The sequence below is a fragment of the Nicotiana tabacum genome, chromosome 23 (genome assembly GCF_000715075.1).
Source record: "Nicotiana tabacum cultivar K326 chromosome 23, ASM71507v2, whole genome shotgun sequence".
Lineage (NCBI taxonomy): Eukaryota > Viridiplantae > Streptophyta > Magnoliopsida > Solanales > Solanaceae > Nicotiana > Nicotiana tabacum.
The window spans coordinates 65,150,304-65,173,962 of record NC_134102.1 but is presented as its reverse complement, the minus strand read 5'-3'; the positions used below and the strand labels follow the sequence as shown (position 1 = coordinate 65,173,962).

Genomic DNA, 23,659 nt, shown 5'->3' with positions numbered 1-23,659 from the left:
TTTTCTTTATTTGTTTTGTATTTATCCACGTTGTTCATGCATATTTAGAAATGTTTTATATTATGAAAATTATCAAAAATATTTTTATCTTTCATTAAGTGTGTTAATTGCATTTAAGAATTAATCATAAGTTAGAAGCATGGTTAAAACAAAAATCACAAAAATATACATTAGCTTTAATCAATTAGTTTAATTAATTAGTTAAAATGCTAATTAGATATTTTTGCAAAATAAATTCAATTAGAAGTAATGTGGCTATTTTTGAAAAGTCTAATAAAGAAGGAAAAAAAAAAGAAAAGGGTTGCTAAGCTAAAATCGGACTGGGCTATTGTTTCAAGCCCAATGTTTGCCACATTCCGCCCCAGCCCAATCCCAATACCTGGTCCAGAAATTTGCCTAGTCCAAACGACGTAGTTTGGTATCAAAACTACGTCGTCTATACCTCCTCTCTAACAAAAGGAACCCTAATCCCCTTCCCTCTCCTTCGAGAAAAATCCTAGACGCCGCCTCTCCCTCCTCACTCTCTCATCTGATCACACACACGCATACACTCTGTCCTCACACTCACTTACCATCACACTCACACAAAGAGGAAGGCTCACCCACTCACATTTTGAACACACATAACTGAAACGAAAGCTGGGAAAATCCAAATGAAGATCTGAAAATCACAAAAGCTCGAAAAACAAAAGAAAACTAGGATTTCGAAGAAGATTTGGGGAGTAATTGATTGCTGAATTTTTGAACTCTTCCCTGGATCTATAAAAGGCTGTTGAATCTCGAATTTATGGCTGTTTGTTGCGGTTCTGTACTGGAATTTGTTCCTTTTGCTTTGTTTGGCTAAGAGCTGAGCTCCTAATTCTAGTTACTGCTTCTCCTTCAAAGTCAGAGATCCATTTTCTCCCATTTGTTTGTTGTGGCCAGGTACCATTTTTAATCGAATGATATAAACCTTTGATTTATTTGAATGAGAATAATGCAAATCTGTTCATACTTTGTATTGTTTCAAATCTGCCAAATTGGTTGATATTCACCATGCTACTCTTGTTTGGTTACTGTATTGAAACGTAAATCGAGTTGCAATTCAAATTTACTGCACTTGTTATGTCAGAAAATGATTTTAAATCTGTTTGTTTTTACATTGAGTAATGTGGTTTTAGAAGATGGGAATTGGGTGAAAACATGTGGAGAACAGATCTGGACACCAATTGGCTTGATTTCTTATAGTATGAACCGGTAACTCAAGTGTTTTATGAGTTTGATTCCGGTAGCCTGATTTCGTGTTGTTAAACTTTGGTCATTAATTAAGATGGTTTCTGTTTATATTCCATTTTTAAAAGGTTTCTTTTGTGTTAGCTGATGTTGATTGAGAAATTACTCCAGCAAATGTGCAATAGTCATCTTTAATTAGTAAAAAAGGCATTTGATCCTTTTCTGGATGGAAACTGTAGCTAATACTAAATTGCGAAACAAATGAAGAGATGCTGTCTGTGGCTTTTATGGATTTGCCTGTATGAGCCAGCAATTTTAACTTGTACTTTACATGCTCTTGCCTACCAAAAATAAAAATTCCTTAAGTCCTGGACCTCCGCAACAGCATTTTTAAGAGCGAGAAGTGCAAACAAGCGATAAGGGCTTGCCTGGCTTCAAAAGCGAAGCGCAAAGCGAAGCGCACGCTTTATTAAAGTGAAGTGCAATTCTTAAAAAATATAATGTAAACCTTGCAAAGACACAATATAAAATTATAAATAATCAAAAAGTTCAATTTAAAAACTTAAAAGTAGGTACTATGTACCACCAAGTCCTCCACAAACCATAGGACAAGCAAAATCAAAGCTACTAAATTACTAGAATCAACATCTTATTCTTCTACTCTTCTTGTTCTTCTTCAAGATTGTCAAAATCTTGAATTCCTCTATCATATTCATATTGCTCGTCATCTTTTTCTTCCCCCTCCTCTTCCTCTTTATGATCACTTTCATCTTCATCAATTAGGGATAGGGATTGACTTGTAGTAGCCACACTTTTTCCCTTCCTAATCGAGCTTGCACTTGAAGTATTCCCCCTTAAACTATAAGGATTCTCCCCAACTCCACTAGCAACCGCAACATCACCCCAAGTGAAATTAGAGTCGCCTTCAAATACTTCTTCATCTTCACAATTTTCGGGGACTCCGGTTAGCCACTCATTAGCCTCATCAATATTGTCCAAAAGAATTGGATCAATTAGATTGCGGTGGTTGTAGCGACGCCTCAATGCTCTATTGTATTTTATGAACACAAGATTATGGAGGCGCTTCAAAGTTAGTCGATTCCTCTTCTTTGTATGAATCTACAAACAAGATGTGTCAACTAATTAGTAGGAGTTGGGACAATTGAGATATAATTTACTTTATCTCAAAATACGAAATAATTCTTTTTATTTCTCACGTGTTCAAAAATGCTCCAGTTCCTTTCACATCCGGATGAGCTACAGGTTAAACTTAGAACTCTGATGGCGAAAGTCTGTAAATCCGGAGTCTCTACACCATATTGGTCCCACCACTCAACTATAGAAGTGAAAAAAAATATTCAAGAGTTAATAAGTATAAAAAATACATTAAAGCTAGAGCTATAAAATATAGAAGCACTTGGTCATCTGGCGACTTTGTCTTTCTTTGTTTAATAGCAAGTCGGAGCTTAAAAAGTCCCTCAGCTGCCTTGTAAATAGCAAGTTGATCTACTATCTTTTCTTGCAAGTCTTCATCTGGGGTCAACTTGATAACAACCTCATGGAGTCCTGTCCACACTTCTCTAGCCAATGAATTATTCTCATGCTGATCATAAAAGAGTGAGGGTTCAGAATAAGTCCAGCTGCATGCAAAGATCTATGAAGTTGCTCACTCCATCTTGCATCAATGATCTGAAAGACCTTTGCATATTTCTGCTCATCAGTGAATGATGCTTGAATAGCCTTCTTGGCCCTATCCATAGCTTCATAGAGGTAGCCCATTGGTGGTTTTTGCTCCCCATCCACCAAACGGAGTACTTTAACCAAAGGGCCACCAATTTTAAGAGCATGAAGGATATTATTCCAAAAAGAATAAGAAAGAATAATGCGTGCAACATCTTTCCCCGCACTTTCCTTTGCAAATTTACTCTTGCTCCATTCCTCTGAAGTGAACAACTTTCTCAAATTGGATTTTTGCAAGTGGATACTATGCAAAGTCAAGAAAGCAGTGGCGAACCTTGTCTTGCCCGGTTTCATCAATTTTTTTTGTCTGGTGAATCTTCTCATCATATTCAACAACAAGGCCGCTGAGAAATATAAGAATGTACCCAAACGCCCTGGCCAAAAACTGTAGATAAGGGTTTTTCCTTGAAAATGTCCCCGAATATTAAGTTGATACAATGAGCCGCACATGGAGTCCAATAGACATTCTTGTACGCTCCTTCCACCATGCCACCCACTTTCACATTTTCACTCGCATTATCAGTGACCACTTGAACAACTTTGCTTGGGCCAATCTTTTCAATGGTGTTCTGAAACAAGGTGAACATTTTGATGTGGTTCAGTGGATGAGTCGCTAGCATCAATGGACTCAAGAAACAAACTTCCCTTGGGAGAATTCACCAACACGTTAATAATCATTTTCCCAGTTCTTGCCGTCCACTTATCCATCATAATGGAGCAGCCATACTTGTTCCACGCAACTTTATGTTCCTCCACAATTTTATTAGTCTCCTCCACTTCCTTATTTAGATAAGGACCTCTGATTTCATGATAAGTGGGAGGCTTCATTCCAGGTCCGTATTGACCAACGGCCTCAATAAAGTCTCCAAAAGTGTCAGTATAGTTGACACAATTGAAGGGGATCCCAGCATCATAGACCCATCGTGCAAAAGCTCTAACTGCACGATCCTTCAAAATATCTGTCCTTAGCAATTTTTTGTACATCTTTTCCACCGCTCTTTCCTTCCGTCTTCTTTGGGAAATAGCAATCTATAGGACCTTTAGTCCTACTCGTACTCGTCGATCCATGGCTTGAAGAGATTGCATCTCTTCCTCGTTTTGTTGGAAGTGACAATTCTTCAATATCATCATCATCATCATCATCAAGATTGGTCACCAATGGTTGATGACTCATTTGATTTTTTTGCTCCTTCTTCTTCTCAACAAAATTCTTTATTTCATCCCTCACCTCCGGTGGGCATTTCGGACAACTTGTGACGTTTCTATCGCCACCAATAAGATGGAATTTAAAGCGATAAATTCTACCCGTTGTAATCTTGTTACAAAACTTGCATACAACATTTGTATTCTTCTCATTAACTCTATCGCCATATCGCCAAGTCGGGTCTTTATCTTTCGATCTTTGAGACATTTTGAAATCCCTATTAAGATATAAGAAAATACATAATCAAATAAACTGAAAATTTCATATAATATATATAATAATTAATTTTATAAACCGAAATACACATTAAAAAAATCAAATAAACTAAAATATAACATAAAATTTTCTAAAATGAAATACATATAAAATTAATCAAATAAACTGAAAATATAACATATATATAATAATTAATTTTATATACTGAAATATACATTAAAAAAATCAAATAAACTGAAAAATATAACATATATAAATAATAATTAATTTTATATACTGAAATATACATTAAAAAATCAAATAAACTAAAATATAACATATATATATAATAATTAATTTTCTAAAATGAAATACATATAAAATTAATCAAATAAACTGAAAATATAACATATATATAATAATTAATTTTATATACTGAAATATACATTAAAAAAATCAAATAAACTGAAAAATATAACATATATAAATAATAAATAATCAAAAAATTCAATTTAAAAACTTTGGGACATTTTTAAATCCCTATTAATATAAGAAAATACATAATCAAATAAACTGAAAATACATATAAAATTAATCAAATAAACTGAAAATATAACATATATATAATAATTAATTTTATAAACTGAAATGTACATTAAAAAATCAAATAAACTGAAAAATATAACATATATAAATAATAATTAATTTTATATACTGAAATATACATTAAAAAAATCAAATAAACTAAAAAATATAACATATATAAATAATAATTAATTTTATAAACTAAAATACATATTAAAATTAATAAATAAGAAGAATAAAAGGGGAAAAAAACAGAATCTGGACGAGTTAGAGATAAAAGGAAGAAGAAGGAGAAGACGCTGAAGTCTGAACAGTCAACAGTGTGCAAACTGGGCTGTCAGAGATAAACGAAGAAGAAGGAAGAAAGAAGGAAAAAGAAAGAAAAAAAAAGCAGAATCTGGACGGGAACAAGAAGAAAGAAAGAAGAAAGATAAAAAAAGAGAAGAAGAAAATTACCTGGACTGGTCAGCAATGTCGATGAAGTTGAACCCTAGCTTTGGTCGACGTCGATCGAAGAAGAAAGAAGAAGAAATGGTCAGTTTTTGTCGATTTAGGGTATGTTTTGTATAATAAAAAAACATACCCAAAGTTTTTTTTAAAAAAGGGCCCTCTGCGCTTTTTTAATAGAAGCGATCGCTTCATCGCTTTCCTCGCTTCGTCGCTTTGTCGTTTCCTCCATTGAAGCGTGCGCTTCCCTCGGTTGAGTCGCCTCAGGCAGCTAGAAGCGACACTGGGTCGCGTCGCGTCGCTTCGTCGCTTTAAGAAAGCGACGAAGCGATCGCTTTTCTAATCACTGCTCCGCAATAATCCCAGACTCTAAGAAATAGTTATTGATGAACATCATAGTTTGCTTTAGGCGCGATTAAATAAATCGTCGTGACTATGGGTACGGTTTCCGTGGCATGGTCACGATACGTAAATCCCAACTCAAGTGCGCGTTTCACGCGACTTGACCATAACTTCAAATAATAATTAAAATAAACATGTTGTGAATCACGGGTACGTTTCACGTGGCGTGATTTGCGATGTGTACAAAAACATTAAGTGTGCGACATCGCGACTTGTTTAAATAAATTCCATAATTGTTTAAAATAATTAAAAGCGATATAAAAGCGATAACACATAAAAGGTTTTAAACATGTATTGAATCAGATAATTAGGCCAGCTATTAATTGTTAAGTGACCGTGCTAAAATCACGGAACTCGTGAGTGCCTCACACCTTCTCCCGGGTTAACAGAATTCCTTACCCGATCTTCTGTGTTCGCAGACCATAAATAGAGTCAATTTCCTCGATTTGGGATTCTAAAATAGACCGGTAATTTGGGACACCATAATAATTATCCCAAGTGGCGACTCTAATTAAATAAATAATTTTATTTTGAATAATATCACTTTAATTGGAAAAACTCCCTCTATCCCTCGGGAAAAAGGTGTGACACATGTAATTGAAATTTTGTAAGGTAATAGCATAACAAAGTACACATACTAACTTTTTTAATTTAACAACTTAGTGCTTAATACATGTCAATATTATCATTCATTATATTTTTATTATTGTAATGGCAGAATATTAAATAATTCATGAGTTTCCACAAATTTTAAGACGAATCACTCTAAAGCATAAATCAAACAAGAAATATATTAAAAGTTTTTATTCTATGTTTATCAATGAAACTGGAAATTGGAAGTATCTTAACTCTGTCAATCTAAAAAGAATCTCAATAAGGTAGTATGTACAGAGAAAGACATAAAGTTCATCAACAAATACTTTATAAGTAAAAAAAATATAAATATAGGAAAGGTCCTTTTTCATTAGAGAAAGTTAATTAAAACTACAAGGACATTATGTGAATGAGAAAACCAAAATACCATTGTAAATAATGAAACATGTCGAAACTTCTAATGGTACTGACACATATAAATTTTTTCCTTGAAAACTAATTAAATCTCCTTTAACTAAACACATTGAAACTCCATCGTAAAATGTCTCACGACGTTGTTTGTCGAGGATGGTGTGAAGATCATTGTTAACTTCCATTTTTCGGCTCAAAATTAAAGAACTTTTACGAACTAATGTATGGCTATGGGCTTGTCATTTTTTTTTTCCACTATGGATCTCATTTGTATATGGTGTGTAGTTTTTCATCTCCATTTCGTAAATGGAATACAAAAAGGAACGGTTGTGACTTTTAACAAAGAACATGAAACTTTGGCTTGGTTCTTTTTTAGAATATTATTTAGATTAGTTAGGTTTTTAAAAAGAGCATTTTGGTAATTCAACTTTTAGGTTAAAGGGTTCTCACTTTTATAATAATATAGATAGATAGATATAGATTGGACTTAATTGTTCTAATAGTAGATATAAAGAAAGCATACATTTGGCAGGCGTGGGTTTTGGCAATAAACGGAGATGATCCCAAAGTGGCTTAAGACAATGGAATCATTTGTCTCCTTTCTTACTCATCCTGTACGTCGATCACTTATAATCTTTGAGGGGCTAAGTTACCCCAAAATATACAAGAAAACTTGTTACATACTAAGTTACAAAAGCTTTCAGCAAATTATTTCGAACTCCCATTAGGTGCAAAACATAAATTTTGACAAAGTCATATGGAATGGGATGATTGGAAAACGTGGAAAGAAAAAAACCAATACTACCTTTTTCACTATATTCACTACCTTATAGTTACATAACCTGAAAAGGTTAAAATAAATGTTAAGCTCTACCGGTACTGCTACAGAGGCAACTAAAATGTAGTTGAACCCCACCCTTCCTATCATTCTCTCCCCACAATTCACATCATCTCAAAGTTTAAACTTTACACAACAAAGTTTATGCCACAATTCATATCAGTTAGTCGAAGCTCACATTATTGCCCAAGTAAGTATATTATAGGATAATTGAAGCAACAGAAAATGAGACGAATAAAACGCTCGCACAAGTAAATGTATAAACTCATAGAATTCATTCGCTTTGTCTTGATATTCTACAACAAATGTGAATTGTAATGTACAAGTTTATGTCAATAACCTCGTTCAAATATCCACTAGCTTGTACCAGAGGTAGGTTTCCTCCCTCGTGCTTGAGTGAGAGTGTGTGCATTTATGTTCGTGCTTAATTACGCAAGATATCAGATACAAAGAAAATGAAATATGAACTCTTTACCTCTTTATTGGGGCTGTTCTCTTCATCTCCGAGTGCTCTTTATTCTCTTTTCTAGGAGTACTAAGAGCTTGATTGGCCAAGCTTCTAGGAGGCCAAAATTACTTTTTTTTAAATCAATTTTTTTTTTTGGAAATTTAAGGTGCTTGGCCATTGTGAGCACGTAATTTTTGCTCTAATGTCAAATTACTCCTAAAAAATATTTCAAAATAGTTTTTATTTAGTTAATAGAATTTTAGGATTTTTTCTATTTGATTTGTTTTGTGTTTAGTTGTGTTTTGCATATTAGTAGCATTTTAAATCCTAAAAATAACAAAAATATTTTATATTTTAATCTTTACATTTTTAGGCCCTAATTACATGTTAATTGCATTACTAGATACAACAATCACAAAAAATAATAATACACTAGTTATTTTCCTTGCATTTTAGTGTGATTAATTAATTGGTTTAATTTGCTAATTCACACTTTAATTAGTGTGAATATTAAGGAAAATGGTTTAGTTATGCAAAATTGGATTTAATTAGGTTTGGGATTTAAAGTGGTTAATTTTGAAGAGATAAAGGAAGGGAAGAGGGCCATAATCTGAAAGAGAAGGGATTAAAAGAGAATAGAAAAATCTGAAGGATGCCCTATTTTTTTGTTATAAAAGGACACATTCTCACTCACTTTTGGACATTTTCACACGCCTAAGAGAGAGCATCAGTTGAAAACCCTAGAATTTCAAATCCGAGCTTCAAAATTTCTTAAGAAAAACAACAAAAAATTTAAGTAAAAATCACAAAGCTGATTCAAAATTCAGTTCCTTTTCTTCATATTCCCTGGGTTTTGAGGTTAAATCAAGCTGTTGAATTATTTAATTAGTAGTTTTAGGTGATGATGAAATGCTTGGATATGTGGTAATTTTTTAAATTTAGACTGAAATTATACAACTCTTAAATTCATTTTTCGTAGACATTTAAAAAATTTATTCTTTCAATTGCTGAGTTTGTGATTTTATTGTGAAGCATTCCATTATCTCATCAATTTAAATATAACATTCGAAGTATACATGGAAGCATTTTTAATGGTTGCCAAAATTTTATGAGATGGAATAGTTCTTACCAAAGTTCGAAAGTACCTTTTTTCCTAAAATAATGATACGAGTAATATTTACCTATTAAACCATGGTTAAAACTACTAGTGGAAGTAAATAAATTTGGGCCTTTAATAAATAAATAAGACAAATGTCATAAATCTATAAAGGAACTTGGGGAAATGGAGAGGATGAGAAACGGAGAAGAGTTTTATCCATTTTTGACCACTAAGGTTAAATTATTTGGTTTGATGTAAATATCGAGTGCAGATAAGTATTTTACATAATATGTGCATAATTTTCTTGTTTTGAAAATAACTTTTTCATTTTAAGTATAAATTGCTCTTTTTAAATCGACGAACCGGCCAACGTCCCTTTTCGGCAGTAGCTTAGGAGCCTGGTATCTTATCAACCCGTTCTTGGTGTTCTTTCATCTGATCTCAGAGCGCATTGTTTTCATTTTCCATTTCTTCCATCCTTTTAAGAATCCGTTCTTGGTGTTTAATGCGTTGTCACCTGCACTATCAATAATATTATGAGTTATACCTGTCGTTGGAGGTAGGGGTTGGTTGTACTGCTCGTCTGTTTGCTGTATCGTGCAAGTCCTTGCGATTTCTGCAGTCGTGCCTGGAGCGGGTTTGTTGAGGACGCTTGTTATGCTGCAGTGTGGGGGCGGTGACCCACCTCACTGTCGTTTCACAGCTTTCGTTGATGACATTCATGAGGTTGGTTGGGAGGTCACTTGTTATCCTCGTCCTTTCTTCTCGGTTACCTGCCATGTAGAATTTTGTATACACAAAGAAAGGAGGTCTTGGTTTTTTTTTTTTGACGTTAGTGACCCGTGCTAGTTGTAGATCTAGAGGAAACTAAAAGTTTAACTAAGAAATCCCCACAGACGGCGCCAAATTGTTTGACCAAAAAATATAGATCTTGGTTCAAATAATTAAATTTTTATGAGCAAAGGTTAATCTTAGTTAATAATATTAGGTGGATTTTTTAAAGAAACAATAAATGTCGTATGGATCTGGACGAATAGTGGCAATAATACGTAGTAACTGTTCTATAAATCAGGAGCAACAATATAGCATTTAATAGTAATGAACAGTAATAAATGACATTTAAGTAAATAGGAGGAGTGATTCACCCAATAAAGGATGGAATAGGTGGATGTTCCTCCTGACAATGATGAATGATAGACAAATCCTTGAATATTCGAGTTATTCTCAGATCTGATGGAAAAGTATGGACAAGAATCTTAGTGAAAAAGTGGTGTTTATATCTTAGCAAGAGAGACGAATCTTTTAGTCAAAATGTCTTCTTTACAAAGTGAATATCACATGCTCCTATCATTGTCTCTTTTTCTATTTATATGGGACATGTTCCTATGCCCCTATCATTGTCTCTTTTTCTATTTATACGGGATATGTTCCTAAGAAACCCTAATATTACAAGTGCAGAGAATATCCATTAGAATATCCTCTTTAATATCCTATCTTGAAAACTAGCTGTTACAGCTCTGTCAACGATACGCGACCTCGATCTCGTCCCTTGTTGACACCTTGACTACGGCTCTTGTTGACTACTGTTCTTGTTGAGAACGACTCTTGTCGACTACGGCCCTTGCTGCTCCTTGGGCCTTCTCGACAAACGATGAATTGGGAACTCTTTCCTTAGTATTATATTGGCTTAAATATTTTAAAGGCAGATTTTGACCCATACAATATTATCATTATTCTAGGAAAAAAGGTACTCTCTAGCTTTGATAAGAAAATTTATCTTCTAATTTCCAAATATTAGTATAAGGTTTATTTAAGTGCATCTGTTTTAGGTTTCGAATTACCTTTCATGTCAATAAAGTATTCTAAATTTTATAACTATTGTTTTATATTAATAAAGATCTAATGGTTGAAAAAAGGGTGGGGGTTACAATTATTTAATTAGTATTTTCAGGTGATGGTGAAATGCTTGGATATGTGGTAATTTTTTAAATTTAGGCTAAAGTTATACAACTCTTAAATTCTTTTTCCGTAGACATTTAAAAAATTTATTCTTTCTATTGCTGAGTTTGTGATTTTATTGTGAAGCATTCCATGATCTCATCAATTTAAATATAACATTCGAAGTATACATGAAAGCATTTTTAATGGTTGCCAAAATTTTATGAGATGAATAGTTCTTACCAAAGTTCGAAAGTACCTTTTTTCCTAAAATAATGATAGGTGTAATATTTTCCTATTAAACCATGGTTAAAACTAGTGGTGGAAGTAAATAAATTTGGGCCTTTAATATATAAATAAGACAAATGTCATAAATCTATAAAGGAACTTGGGAAATGGAGAGGATGAGAAACGAAGAAGAGTTTCATCCATTTTTCACAATTAAGGTTAAATTATTTGGCTTGATGTAAATATCGAGCGCAGATAAGTATTTATCACATAATATGTGCATAATTTTCTTGTTTTGAAAATAACTTTTTCATTTTTAAGGATAAATTGCTCTTTTTTTTTTAAAAGCGAGAAATTCATTTAGTTTTAGGGATTGCAATTTTATATATAAGTAGTTCTATGAAAAGACAATTCGGTGACGAAGAGATCAAAATTGAAACTACAAACCTAGTTGTATAATCTCTAGTTCCCTTCGGGGTCGTTTGGTAGGATGCATTAAATAAAATAATGCATGCATTAGCTTTGTGTGTTAACAATGCCTTGTTTGGTACACATTTTAAACCTATGCATTAGTTATGCAAGCATTAGTTATACACATACACCCTATTTGGTATTATCCTATGCATAACTAATGCATAGAAAAGCATGGTATTAACAATGTAATGGGTTTTAATGCATGCATTAGCTTAGTTAAAGACAAAATTGCCCTTCAAAATTTATGCTTAAATAAAATATGCTATTATATTAATGCAAGGTTGATTTTATGAATAAATATTCAGTTCTATACTACAATATAGGTAGACAAATCAAATAATTTTTTAAAACTTTTTTCATATAAAAATATTTCTCAACATATGTTTCCTCAATATATGTTTCTTTTAAAAAAATAGAGTGATGGATTGGTTTTGAGGGTATTTTTGTAAACAATCAATTCTTATAGAAATTGTGCAATGCTTTAATACATCAAACGAAAAAATGAATAAGAAATATGTCAACATAACTATTGCCAACATAACTATTGCCAACATAATTAATGCAAGCATAACTAATACCAGCATTACTAATACACCTTATTCAACATTATTCTTATGAACCCTACCAAATGACCCCGAAGTGTTAACTGCATGTATCGAAGAAAGTATTAGGAGTACTAAAGTGGGTTAACGACATAAGCTGGTTCAGTGCCAACCAATTATTTGTTGGGCCAATTTCCACGACTATTTAAGCCCAAACTCAAACGAGGTTTATGTCTTTGCCTCTTCAACCCTTCTTCTGCTCTTGCTGTTTTCTGTTTCAGCTTTTAACTTTGAACACACTGTTAAAAAAAGAAACAGGTATTTAATTCAGGTACTTTTTCCTCTTTATATGAACTGGTTCTCTGTTAAAAAGTGATGTACTTTTCCTTCTTGTTAGTTTCCCAGTTGGTTCTTCAATTTTTAATCTTGTTTCTACCATTTTTACATGAATTGCGTCTCCGTAGAAAAATGAATCTTGGTGGTGGATTTTTAGTATTATGCTTGAACATAACATGAGGTGTTTCTCTTTGTTTTGTTTATATTTTGTGGGGGTTGTGAATTTTTTCTGATACATTTAATTTATTAAATCATCAGTGACCATAGTTTAGGCGAAAATGGATGAAGAAATTAATGCTACAAAAAGCATGAGGAGTTTGCAAATTACTCTTCTTGATGAGGAAGATGAAATTGATGATAGTGGAGAAGTTAATTCATATGATGATGATGATGAGGAGGAGGATGAAGAGAAAGAACCTGTGGGATTAGGGGTTCTTGAAATGCCCGAGAATTCATGGTCACTGCGACGTGAGCTATTTCCAAGCAAAGCTGGGGGTATTCCTGTATGTTTAGAAAAGTTTTTGTGTTAATTCCTTTATGCTATTTTCCATATTTACTAGTGTGAAAGGCGCTTCTGATGTTTTTTGAGTTGTAGTTTTTGTTTTTGCAAGTATAGGCTTGGTTGGATCCAGTTAACTTGCCAACAGGGAGATCATGTCTTTGCGATTTCTGTGGCGAGCCTTTGCAGTTCATGCTTCAGGTATATTTCTTTCCTTTCCATGTAGAGGAGAACAATAAGGTAAAGTAGGCCAAGTTTAGAATTGACACTGGTAGTTTGTTGCTAGGTCCTACATCTGACTTCCTTAGACAAGAGCTATTGGCTTTATATTTTTCACCCCGTTCTTATTTTCCGTTGCTGTCTACTTTTCAATTGTGTACTAGTTTTTCCATCTACTTATGCAGTGGTTCTTTTTTTTTTTTTTGATAAGGTAAAGGTTTCATTAATAAGGTACCAAAATGGTACAAAAAGTTGCAAAAAACACCCCAAAACAACCATATCCTACAGGCCTCCTAGTAGATCCAGAAACTCTAAAAACTGTTGTTGTTCCACTGATACAATGCTTTTACACCAATAAAACAAGTTGTGAATACATTTGTTTCTAATTCTAAAAATGTGCTCCCTGTGTCCTTCAAAACAAGCCCGGTTCCTTTCCAGCCATAAAGTCCAGAAGATGCATAATGGGATGGTTCTCCATATTTGCTTCAGTCTTCTAGGTACTCTTTGATTATGCCACTCTTCCAACAAGCTCCTAACAGTCTGTGGCATTACCCAAGAGATTCCACAGATGTTTAAGAATAAATCCCAGCATTGTCTAGCAATTCTACAATGAAGCAGAATATGATTCACTGATTCTAAATCTCCTTCACACAGATAGCATCTATTACTACGATTAAAACCTCTTTTTTTGCAAATTGTCTTGTGTCAAACATGCTTCCCAAGTTGCTATCCAGCCAAAGCATGCCACCTTGTCTGGAGCTTTTGTCTTCCATATCATCTTCCATGGCCAATTATTAACCCTGTGACTTGACTTCTTAATCAGCATATTATAACAGCTTCTGACTGAAAACTTTTTATCCTTATCCTCTGCCCAGATCAGTGCATCCACCTTACTATGATTAATTGAGACTGAGTCAAGCTGCTGAATTAAGAAACAATAGTCATCTACCTCCCAGTCGTTCAAGTTTCTTCTGAGCTCCACTTGCCATCCTGTCTCTGTGTAAAAATCAGCAATCACAACCCTTATTAACAGAGTAATTGAATAGAGTAGGATACTTAGATTTCAAGCATTCCTCCCCTATCCATAAATCTGTCCAGAATTTAATTCTTTGCCCATTCCCAACTTCCAGCTTAGTAAATTTCAGAAATTCTTCCCAAAGTTTACTAATACACTTCCAAATGCCTCCTTTTGCGTTCAAGTGTAAAGAGGAAGGTCTCCAATCAGTCTTGATTCCATAAATAGCATTGATCAGCTTCTTCCATACCTTATCCCCTTCATGAGTAAATCTCCATAACCATTTAAAAAGTAAGCTCTTATTGTGGGCTTTCAAATTCCTTATCCCCAAGCCACCCCCTTCTTTATCATTCAACACCACTTGCCATTTGACTAAATGCATTTTCTTTTTAGTAGCATTGCCATCCCATAAAAAATTATTCCTTATGGTGTTTATCGTTTTCTCCACTGCAACAGGCATAGCAAAGAGGGACATCAGGTAGGTTGGCATTCCATCTAACACACTTTTTTATCAATGTCTCTACCTCCCATAGATAAATATTGTTTCTTCCCGGGAACCAGTTTATTTGCACATCTATCCAAGACCCCTTGCCACATGTTCTGATCATTTTTTCTAGCACCCAGAGGAAGCCCAAGATATACTGTTGGAAATTTCTCAACCTTACAACCCAAAATAGCAGCCAACTCCTCAACTGTATTATCAGCATTAATGCTAAATATGCTACTTTTGGCCAGGTTAGTTCTTAATCCAGTCACTGCTTCAAAAACATGCAGAACTCCTTTGAGGTATAGTATTTGCTCTTTCTCTCCTTCACAAAAAAGGAGGGTGCCATCAGCATATAAAACATGAGAAACTGTGACTCTATTATCACCAAATCTGCCAAAGTGCATCCCTTTAATCCATCCCAATTTCTCTACCTTCATTAACATCCTACTAAAAACTTCCATCATCAAAGTAAACAAATATGGGGACAAAGAGTCCCCTTGTCTCAAGCCCCTTTGAGATCTAAAATAGCCCTGGGGATTTCCATTTATTAACACAGAAAAACTAGCAGTAGATACACAGTACTTGATCCATTCAATCCATCTGTCGCCAAAGTTCATTTGTCTTAGAATACTTAACAGACAAGACCAATTCACATGGTCATAAGCTTTCTCAAGATCCAATTTGCAAGCAACACCTCTTTTCTTCATTCTCAACAGATAATCAACACTCTCATTGGCAATCATAGCAGCATCTATTATTTGCCTACCCTTAATAAATGCATTCTGACTATTTGATACTACTTTATCAACTACCAATTTAAGTCTTTCTGCCAGCAGCTTTACAATGATCTTATAAACACTTCCCAACAGACTTATAGGTCTAAAGTCTTTCACCTCTATGGCTCCTTTTTTCTTGGGGATCAATGCAATTAAAGTAGAATTCATACTTCTGATAAAGGAACCTTTTTTATAAAAAGCCTCCACAGTTTGCCACACATCATTCTTAACTGTATTCCAGCACTTTTGGAAGAAATAAAGATTGAAGCCATCAGGTCCTGGTGCTTTATGTCTCTGAATGATTTAATAACATTTTCCAACTCTTCCATAGAAAAAGGTCTCTGCAGCCACTCCTTTTCCTCATCAGAAAGTGTCATCAAAGTATCATCTTCCCAACTTGGCCTCCATTCTTCAGTTTCACTGAACAATTTCTCATAGAAATTCTGAATGTGTTTTGATTCTGTTATCATCATCTACCAACTTTCCATCAATTTCTATCTTGTCAATACAATTGAATCTCTTATGGGCATTGGCTCAAGCCAAATGCATTTGGACTTTTGTCTCCATGAGATCTCCTCAGCTTTTACCAATTCCTCCAGCTCCATCATGATAGAATTTCTTTCTGAGTCTAAATTTTCATAATCCTGATCAAATACCATACCATGATTAATTTCTTCCAGTCTGGCCCAAGCCTTACTTTTCCTATCCTACAATTTACCAAAAACCTCTTTATTCCATTTTTTTTAAATCACCTTTCAAAAGTCTAAGTTTCTTTGCAAGAACAACGTCAGGATCACCTTGTAGATTGTAGGATTTCCACCCGTTGTCAATTAGTTCTAAGAAACCTTTATGCTCCATCCACATATTTTCAAAATTAAAGTACCCTTTTCCTTTTCTCCAATCTCCACATTCTAATAAGATTGGGCAATGATCTGAAGTAGTTCTAGGAAGAATCCTCTCTGTTTTAAAAATTTAAAATGTTCATCCCAATCTTCTAATAATAAGAATCTGTCAATCATGGATGCACTCTGACTATTTCTCCCCCTAAACCAAGTATAAGAACCTCCATGAAGTGAGAGATCAATCAAAGAGAGCTCATGAATAAATTTTGAGAACTCTCTCATAGCTCGTGTTCTTGGCTCTTCTCCTCTTCAAACCTAATTACATTAAAATCTCCCCCCACCGTCCATGGTTGTGACATAATTCCGTTGATTGCAGCCAGTTCCTTCCATAAACCTTTCCTTTCTTTCCTATCACAAGGACCATAAACTCCCGTAAAAGCATATTGATATCCAGATTTTTCTTCTTCTAGCAAGATTGTGACTGAATGTTGACCCATAATTTTCTCCAAACAGTTCCATCTTCTTTTCTCCCAGAATATAACAATCCCACCGCCGTTACCCTGTGCTTCCAATTCAACCCACTCAGTCCACCTAGATCCACCAAGCTGTCTGATGCAATCTAGATTTATCTTTTTCATTTTTGTTTCTGTCAAGCACACAATATCAGCCTTCCATTTTCCTAACACTAATTTAACCAACTCCCTTTTTTCTACCTTGTTAACACCCCTCACATTCCAACATATAATTTTCAAATTCATTGATCAACTGGCAATGCTCTCCTTCCCTTTCCTCTCCCCCCTTTACTTGTATCACCTCCAAAGCCCATTCCAAATTCTAGTAATTTCAGTTCCCTTTCACATTTTTTGCTTGGAGAAATAGTACTCACTGAAGCAGACGTAGAAGATTTTTTTGGTCTTTCACTATCGATCCTCATAAGAAGCTCCATAAGCTTTTCCCCAATGTCTTCTGTCTTTATCCCCAATTGCTTGCTAATTTTTGTCATGTTTCTTTTTACCCAAACTGATGCTTGCAGATGCATTAACTTCTGCTCAATATTCAGCGCCTGATTCTCATACCATAGCAGCATCAAAATATCCTGGGCTTCATCAACTTCTAATACTTCTTCAACTTCCAGTCTCTCCTCATAGTTAAGCAGAGATTCATCAATGTCTTGTTCGCTATTGGAAATGTTATTCATCAGCTTCTCCACCATCTCTCCATTGATGCTTGGGGTATCTTCCTCAGGTAGAAGATTCTCCAGATTCTTCTCTTCTTTCCTCTCTGAGTTGCTTACCATTTCAATTGCCCAAAATCTCTCGTTTGGGTCGTTTTGTTGCTAAATATCTTCCATGTCCTTCCCCTCCGGAGAAAAGGTTTTTTCTTTTATCGCCTCAACTTCAACAGCTAAAGGGTCGAAAGAGTTGGATAATTCTAGATCTCCAGCATTAAAAGGGGACTTTTGGATACATGGGTCGACCACTTTTACTCTATAACGAACTTTCTGGCCCATCTTTCTCTGATTAAAACCCTCTTTTGGGCCTGCATTCTGTTTTGAATAATAAGTGCCCTTCAGCCCATTATAGTTACCCGACTTGTTTGCATTAGAGTTATTTGAGGGCCCACATATATTAAAGGACACCTGATCCTTTCCTTTAATCGACGCATGGCTCATCCCCAAACTCAATTTTAACTTCTTAAAAATTTTTGGCACACGTATATCACGTATCTCCGTTCCCAGTATTTCTGTTGTCTTGGAACTCGAGGGTGCCGACTGTCTCTCATTAATGTGACTCTTCGAGTTTTGAGAAACTCTCCGATGATCTTCTCCTCTTTTCCGGTCACCTTCTCGGTCACTTTTCCGGCCAATTTCCTCCACCCAAGAAATTGGTTCAATCCATAAAGGTACTTTGAAGATAAGGTTCTCTACAATCAGTTCTATTGATGCCGGAAAAAGATGTGTCAGAATATTTTACGCATATCCTCGCCCATCTCAGATGACTTCTATTTTTTGTGTCTTCATCAATACCCGGAAAGCCACCATACCGGTCACCAACCATCTCGAAGATATTCTCTGACCATAGGTGAGAAGGAAAACCTATTAACTTGATCCAAACCTTTTCGGGTTTAGAGTTTCTGTGATTACAAGTTAAAACCTGGGACCACCAATCCAAGAATAATTCTTGATTTTCAAACATCCATTTTCCCATTTTGATTCTCTCTGCTTCCACTCTCGAAGGGAATTCAAAAAGGAAATATTCATCATTCAGCTCCTTAACTACCACCCCTGCCGGAATCTTCCACTTTTTGTTTGCCCAAGCTTGTAACTCTTTGCAGTTTGGAAACTTATGAGGATAATAACTAAAGGAGCCCAACAGACACTTTCGATGAAAATCCGCTCTGCTCCTTAACGAACTAGATTCAATCCGAAGCTGATTTGGTTCCAAGGACTCATCGTTCATCACTTTGATTTCATCTTTAGGCCATTGTTCCATCCGCGCCACCTGAATAAAACTCTCCGCTTTTAGAATTTAGAGGTTCATACCTCGTCTTCTCCTTCTCCAGAACAAATCTCTTGATCTTTTCTGCAAAATCAGACCACCCAACATTCTCGCTGATCTCAGGAACTATGATGGATACTTTACTGCTGCCTTTCACTGCCACGACTCCGATGAATCTGCCCATCCTGTTAAAATTCTGGAAAATACGATATGAATATACTTGGCTCTGAAAATCCCAGCTTCTACATATGTTACCCCGTCGCTCTGTTGATAATTCCATGCATTTACATAAGCCCAGGATGTTAAGCCTGTCAAGAGTAACTCTGTTCATTAGAAATCTTCTCCTTTCTACAATTTCAAACTAATTATCACTGAGTTCCACTACTTCAAAAGATTTGTTGCCGGAGGAGAAAAAGCAAGCTCTACCCATTTTAATTTATTAACTGGCCACCTTCACTTTTCTCGTCGCCGTAAAGTAGGCTTAAGTTACTCAGTGAAAAGTGATCAATTAACAAAAGGATAGGGTAGAGACAAGAACAGAGGGGAAGAAATAAATTGATTGAGGAATCACTGATGAAGAAAGAGTAGAGGAAAAGGTAAAGGAAAGGATAAAGAAGAAGATCTGAATTATCGGAAAGAAGTAATCGGCGGCAACGAAAGCTATCGGAAAAGGTGATTAGGAAGAGAATTTGGAAAGGTTGCACATGTCCCAAGAGAGCATTTTGTATTTGGACTTCACACTTTGTAGTCTTCGTTCATTGATTCCTCAAATTGCTCCCATATAACTTTTTCTGAGCATCCTATTTGTTTCTCAAGTCTGTGCGTTTCTACCATTTGTGCTTTCTTTTGTTTTTGTCTAAGGAGAGGGAAAGGAGGAAACTGAATTGTTTTTTTTTTCTTTTTGTTAAAATTCACTCATTTTACAGGTTTATGCACCACTCACTGAGAAGGATTCTACTTTTCATCGCACCTTATTTCTCTTCATGTGCACATCAATGGCCTGTCTCCTTAAAGACCAACACGAGCAGTGGAAAAGGAACCAAGTCAAGCCATCCAGGAGGTACTTCTTCCTAATTGAATTTTTTTTCTTTTTAATGTATTTTTTCCTTCTAACTCTGATCACCGAATGTATTTTTTTAAGTGTCAAGGTCTTCCGTTGCCAATTGCCCCGTAATAACTCTTTTTACTCCAGTGAGCCCCCAAGAAACAATGGGAAAGATAAACCTTCTAGAGCTGGAGGTAATGACTGAAGTTGACAATTGATTTCAAAAAGTATTTGGAATAGACCTTTCCTTTTCTTTTAACTCCAATATTAATTGATCTCCCAAAAATATTACTAACACATACATCTTGTCTTGCATTTTTCAGCTGTTCTTTGTGGTTGGTGTGGTACCTGGAAAGGAGATAAAGTTTGTGGTGGTTGCAGAAGAGCACATTACTGCTCTGAAAAACACCAGGTTAGCTATGCTTCCTTTCCTCCTCTTTGTTAGGCTGAGAATTTTCCTAAAATGAATCCAATTTGCAGGCCGTTCATTGGAAATCAGGTCATAAAAGACGCTGTTTACCATTGGAAGCATCTGAATCTAGCAATAATTGGACTGTTGGGGAGATGCAAGAAGGTAAGGGTAATAGATGTGATGTTCATAAATCTATCTTAATTTATATGATACTAGAAAAAAAAGGGCAAGAATGTTGTATATTTAAAATGTCACTGCATGCGAAGTTCATGGAGATTTTAATCCTCAATCAGTTGCAAGCAAGAGTCTGTGGCCTGAGTATGAGATTGCAATTACTGATGAATGTGAGGATAAGATCTTCGATGATAACGGACAACTGAACTCATTGATTTCTTCAAGCCGAGTGGATGAATCAATTGAATCACTTATAGACAGCTTTGAGGTATGTAAGGCTCTTCTAATTTTTGATGGATATATGGAAGACTAATTTCAACTTTACGTAATTGTTTCTATACAGGGGGAAGATGACAAGAAGAGTTGGGCATCTTTCCAGGAGAGGATATCCCGTACGCCTGAGCAAGTATTAAGGTGATTGAAGTTCTTGTTGCTATTTTTATTGTGACAACACTTTGCATAAGCTGCCTTCTTTGCTATCCCCTAAGAATTACGATCACATGACTTGCCATTGAGATTCGATCACTATCTTGGAAAATAGGTATTACAGAGACGCTGGAGCAAAACCATTATGGCCAATGTCAAGTGGCCAGCCATCAAAGGCTGAGATTCCTAAATGCAGCTATTGTGGTGGTCGTAGGGTATTTGAGTTTCAGGTAAAATGAAGCTTTTGCTCTGCTTGCAAGTAATAGCTGATGGCCATTTTAAACTAGTAATTAAATTAGTTGTATGTCTCTGGTCTTGGAAAACGCGTGGCCAAAAAATTGTGGGTTGCCTAGAAGGTGTTGTGAATTAGCTTTTGATTTATGCTCTTCTTGTCTGCTGCTTGCAGGTTTTACCACAAATACTCTATTATTTTGGTGTGGAAAATGATGTTAGTTCTCTTGACTGGGCTGCTATTGCTGTTTACGCCTGTGAAGCCTCGTGTGATGGAAGTGTGGCTTACAAAGAGGAGTTTGTTTGGGTTCAAATTGCATCTCAATCAAGTACAACGCACAGATAAAGGCATTGTTATATGTTTTCTTCTCTTTATAACCGAAAAATCTCCAAGGACTAGGCTCATGGTTTGAGACTCGATGGACATAGGAGCCGCTCCTTTATCTTTCTCCACTTACATTCCATACTTTTGGTTCGCGGCAAGATTCGGAGTCGTGACACGAGCCTAACCTACAGGTGTTGAGCTAAAATTTTGTTTTCCTTAAATCCTTGTAAATTTGCAGACATTTTGCTTTTCTGAACGGCGTGTTGTGATGGAACTTTTATCATCAATCAAGGGTGTTCAGCGTGATATTGAATTTTATGATTTCAAATATTCACTTGCAATAGGAGTAAAACCTCCTTTTGCGGAGAAAAACATTTGGAATTTTATGCAGGTATTAGGTCGAGAAATATCTAAACGAGACAGCATGTAAAGATGCTCATATTCAGATTAATTAGGTCAAATTCCAAGGTGCGGACACTTAAAAACCAAACCAACTAAACAATTGAAAGTTAAATTCTGCTAGTTCATTTGGTATACTACAACCAACGGAATGCACACTTGGTAGCCTTAAGAGGTCTCACTTCGACAGACGACAAGGATTCATGATTCTATCCATGAATAATATACAATTAGCCATCTATTGATTGCGTAATATTCGATTATGCTATTAGCCATCTATTGATAGTTTTAGATGGTGTTGCCTTGCTCCTCTTACAGTCTATAGAATTACATAAGAAAAGAAAGTGAAATAGGATCATAGGGATGAAAGCAAGGTAATGCTAACTTTGTATACGTGGCTATTTTGGCATCAAAAGGTCCAATATATGCATTATCTTTACTTCGGAAAAGGTATCGTTTGCTAAATAGTTTGCAAATACCCTCCATCCATCTATTCGTTCAAAAAAACACATCACGTTAATTCTATTAATAATAATTTAATGACATGGCAATTTTTTATTGGGCCATGTGGCAATCTTGGGCTGAAACAAAAAATGAGTCTTATTTCGACCCACTATCTGATCCGACCCTAGGTTTTCTTACCTGGGTCATAATCCTTTTAGCTTATGATTTTCTTTGGGGTGTAGTAAACAATAAATAGTGGTTTTACTAAATTTTGAACTTATAATTTAAAATGGTCACATCAAACAATACAATGCCCAACTTCTGTTGATATCCCGAACACAATTCTTTCCTTCTAATGAATAACACAAAAAAAAGTTCAAAAAATAATGAAAAAATTATGTATAGAACATACTGTGTTGTATTTCATTAAGTTATGAGAATAATGAGGTATAGTAATTAGTAACAGAAACACACAAAATCATTTCTTACTCTTATTATCTTTTCCATTGCAAAACAGAGACCCAAATCCAAATAAGACATTTAGAATTGGACTAATCCGAATAACATTACCATAATTAGGCCCTGGTCCATAATTCTTTCTCAATGGTGGTTTTTGCGATGTGTAAAAACTAGCTGCTGCTGATGAATTCTTCATTTGCTTCCATTGCACACTACTCTATTTTTGTACTGATTGCTTTGAATTAGGCACTGAACCAGTAGAATTGTTGTGGGATAATAAGAGTAATGACCAAATGAGCTTTTCTTGTATGTATTAACACAATGAACACTACTGCTTCTCTAAACACCCCAAAAGGAATTGGAATTAGACTGATTCTTTTGCTGCTGCTCTGATTTGGTCTCTTGCTTTAAAATTTCATTTTCTGATGAGGAAAGAAAACCTAGGGTCAGATGGGTTAATGTAATTTTTTAACCCAGGTAAGAAAACTTAGGGTCGGATAAGGTAAATGGGTCGAAATAAGACCTATTTTTTGTTTCAACCCGAGATTGCCACGTGGCCTAGTAAAAAACCGCCACGTCATTAAATTATAGGCTCACAGGATCTGCCGTTAGACGCAAGGGTAATTTTATTAATAGAATTAACGTCGTGTGCTTTTTTAAACGGATAGATGGACGGAGGGTATTTGCAAACCATTTAGCAAACGACAAGGGTAAT

The 23,659-nt window shown here is 35.1% G+C and overlaps 1 protein-coding gene across 2 annotated transcripts; it reads left to right on the top strand.

Moving 5' to 3' along the window:
• The first annotated feature begins 483 nt into the window (after positions 1 to 483).
• Positions 484 to 21,948, top strand: LOC107795259 (uncharacterized). Of its 2 annotated transcripts, XM_016617866.2 has the most exons (11): positions 484 to 924; positions 12,952 to 13,196; positions 13,310 to 13,393; positions 19,956 to 20,089; positions 20,171 to 20,268; positions 20,398 to 20,486; positions 20,555 to 20,648; positions 20,780 to 20,928; positions 21,004 to 21,074; positions 21,202 to 21,316; positions 21,493 to 21,948. In XM_016617866.2, exons 2-11 carry the CDS (start codon positions 12,972 to 12,974, stop codon positions 21,661 to 21,663), a joined length of 1,230 nt encoding a protein of 409 aa, XP_016473352.1. In that variant the 5' UTR covers positions 484 to 924; positions 12,952 to 12,971; the 3' UTR covers positions 21,664 to 21,948. The 2 variants fall into 2 exon arrangements, with proteins under 2 accessions (XP_016473352.1, XP_016473359.1); XM_016617873.2 differs by lacking the exon at positions 20,780 to 20,928 and having other exon boundaries at positions 20,178 to 20,268.
• Positions 21,949 to 23,659: the final 1,711 nt, after the last annotated feature.

What these genes read in the sequence shown, in the direction of transcription:
- LOC107795259 (XM_016617866.2), top strand. Translation starts at nt 12,972, where the DNA reads ATGGATGAAGAAATTAATGCTACAAAAAGCATGAGGAGTTTGCAAATT. An exon ending in CAAGTCAAGCCATCCAGGAG is followed by an intron (nt 20,090 to 20,170) that starts GTACTTCTTCCT and finishes TATTTTTTTAAG; the next exon opens with TGTCAAGGTCTTCCGTTGCC. An exon ending in TGTTGGGGAGATGCAAGAAG is followed by an intron (nt 20,649 to 20,779) that starts GTAAGGGTAATA and finishes ATCCTCAATCAG; the next exon opens with TTGCAAGCAAGAGTCTGTGG.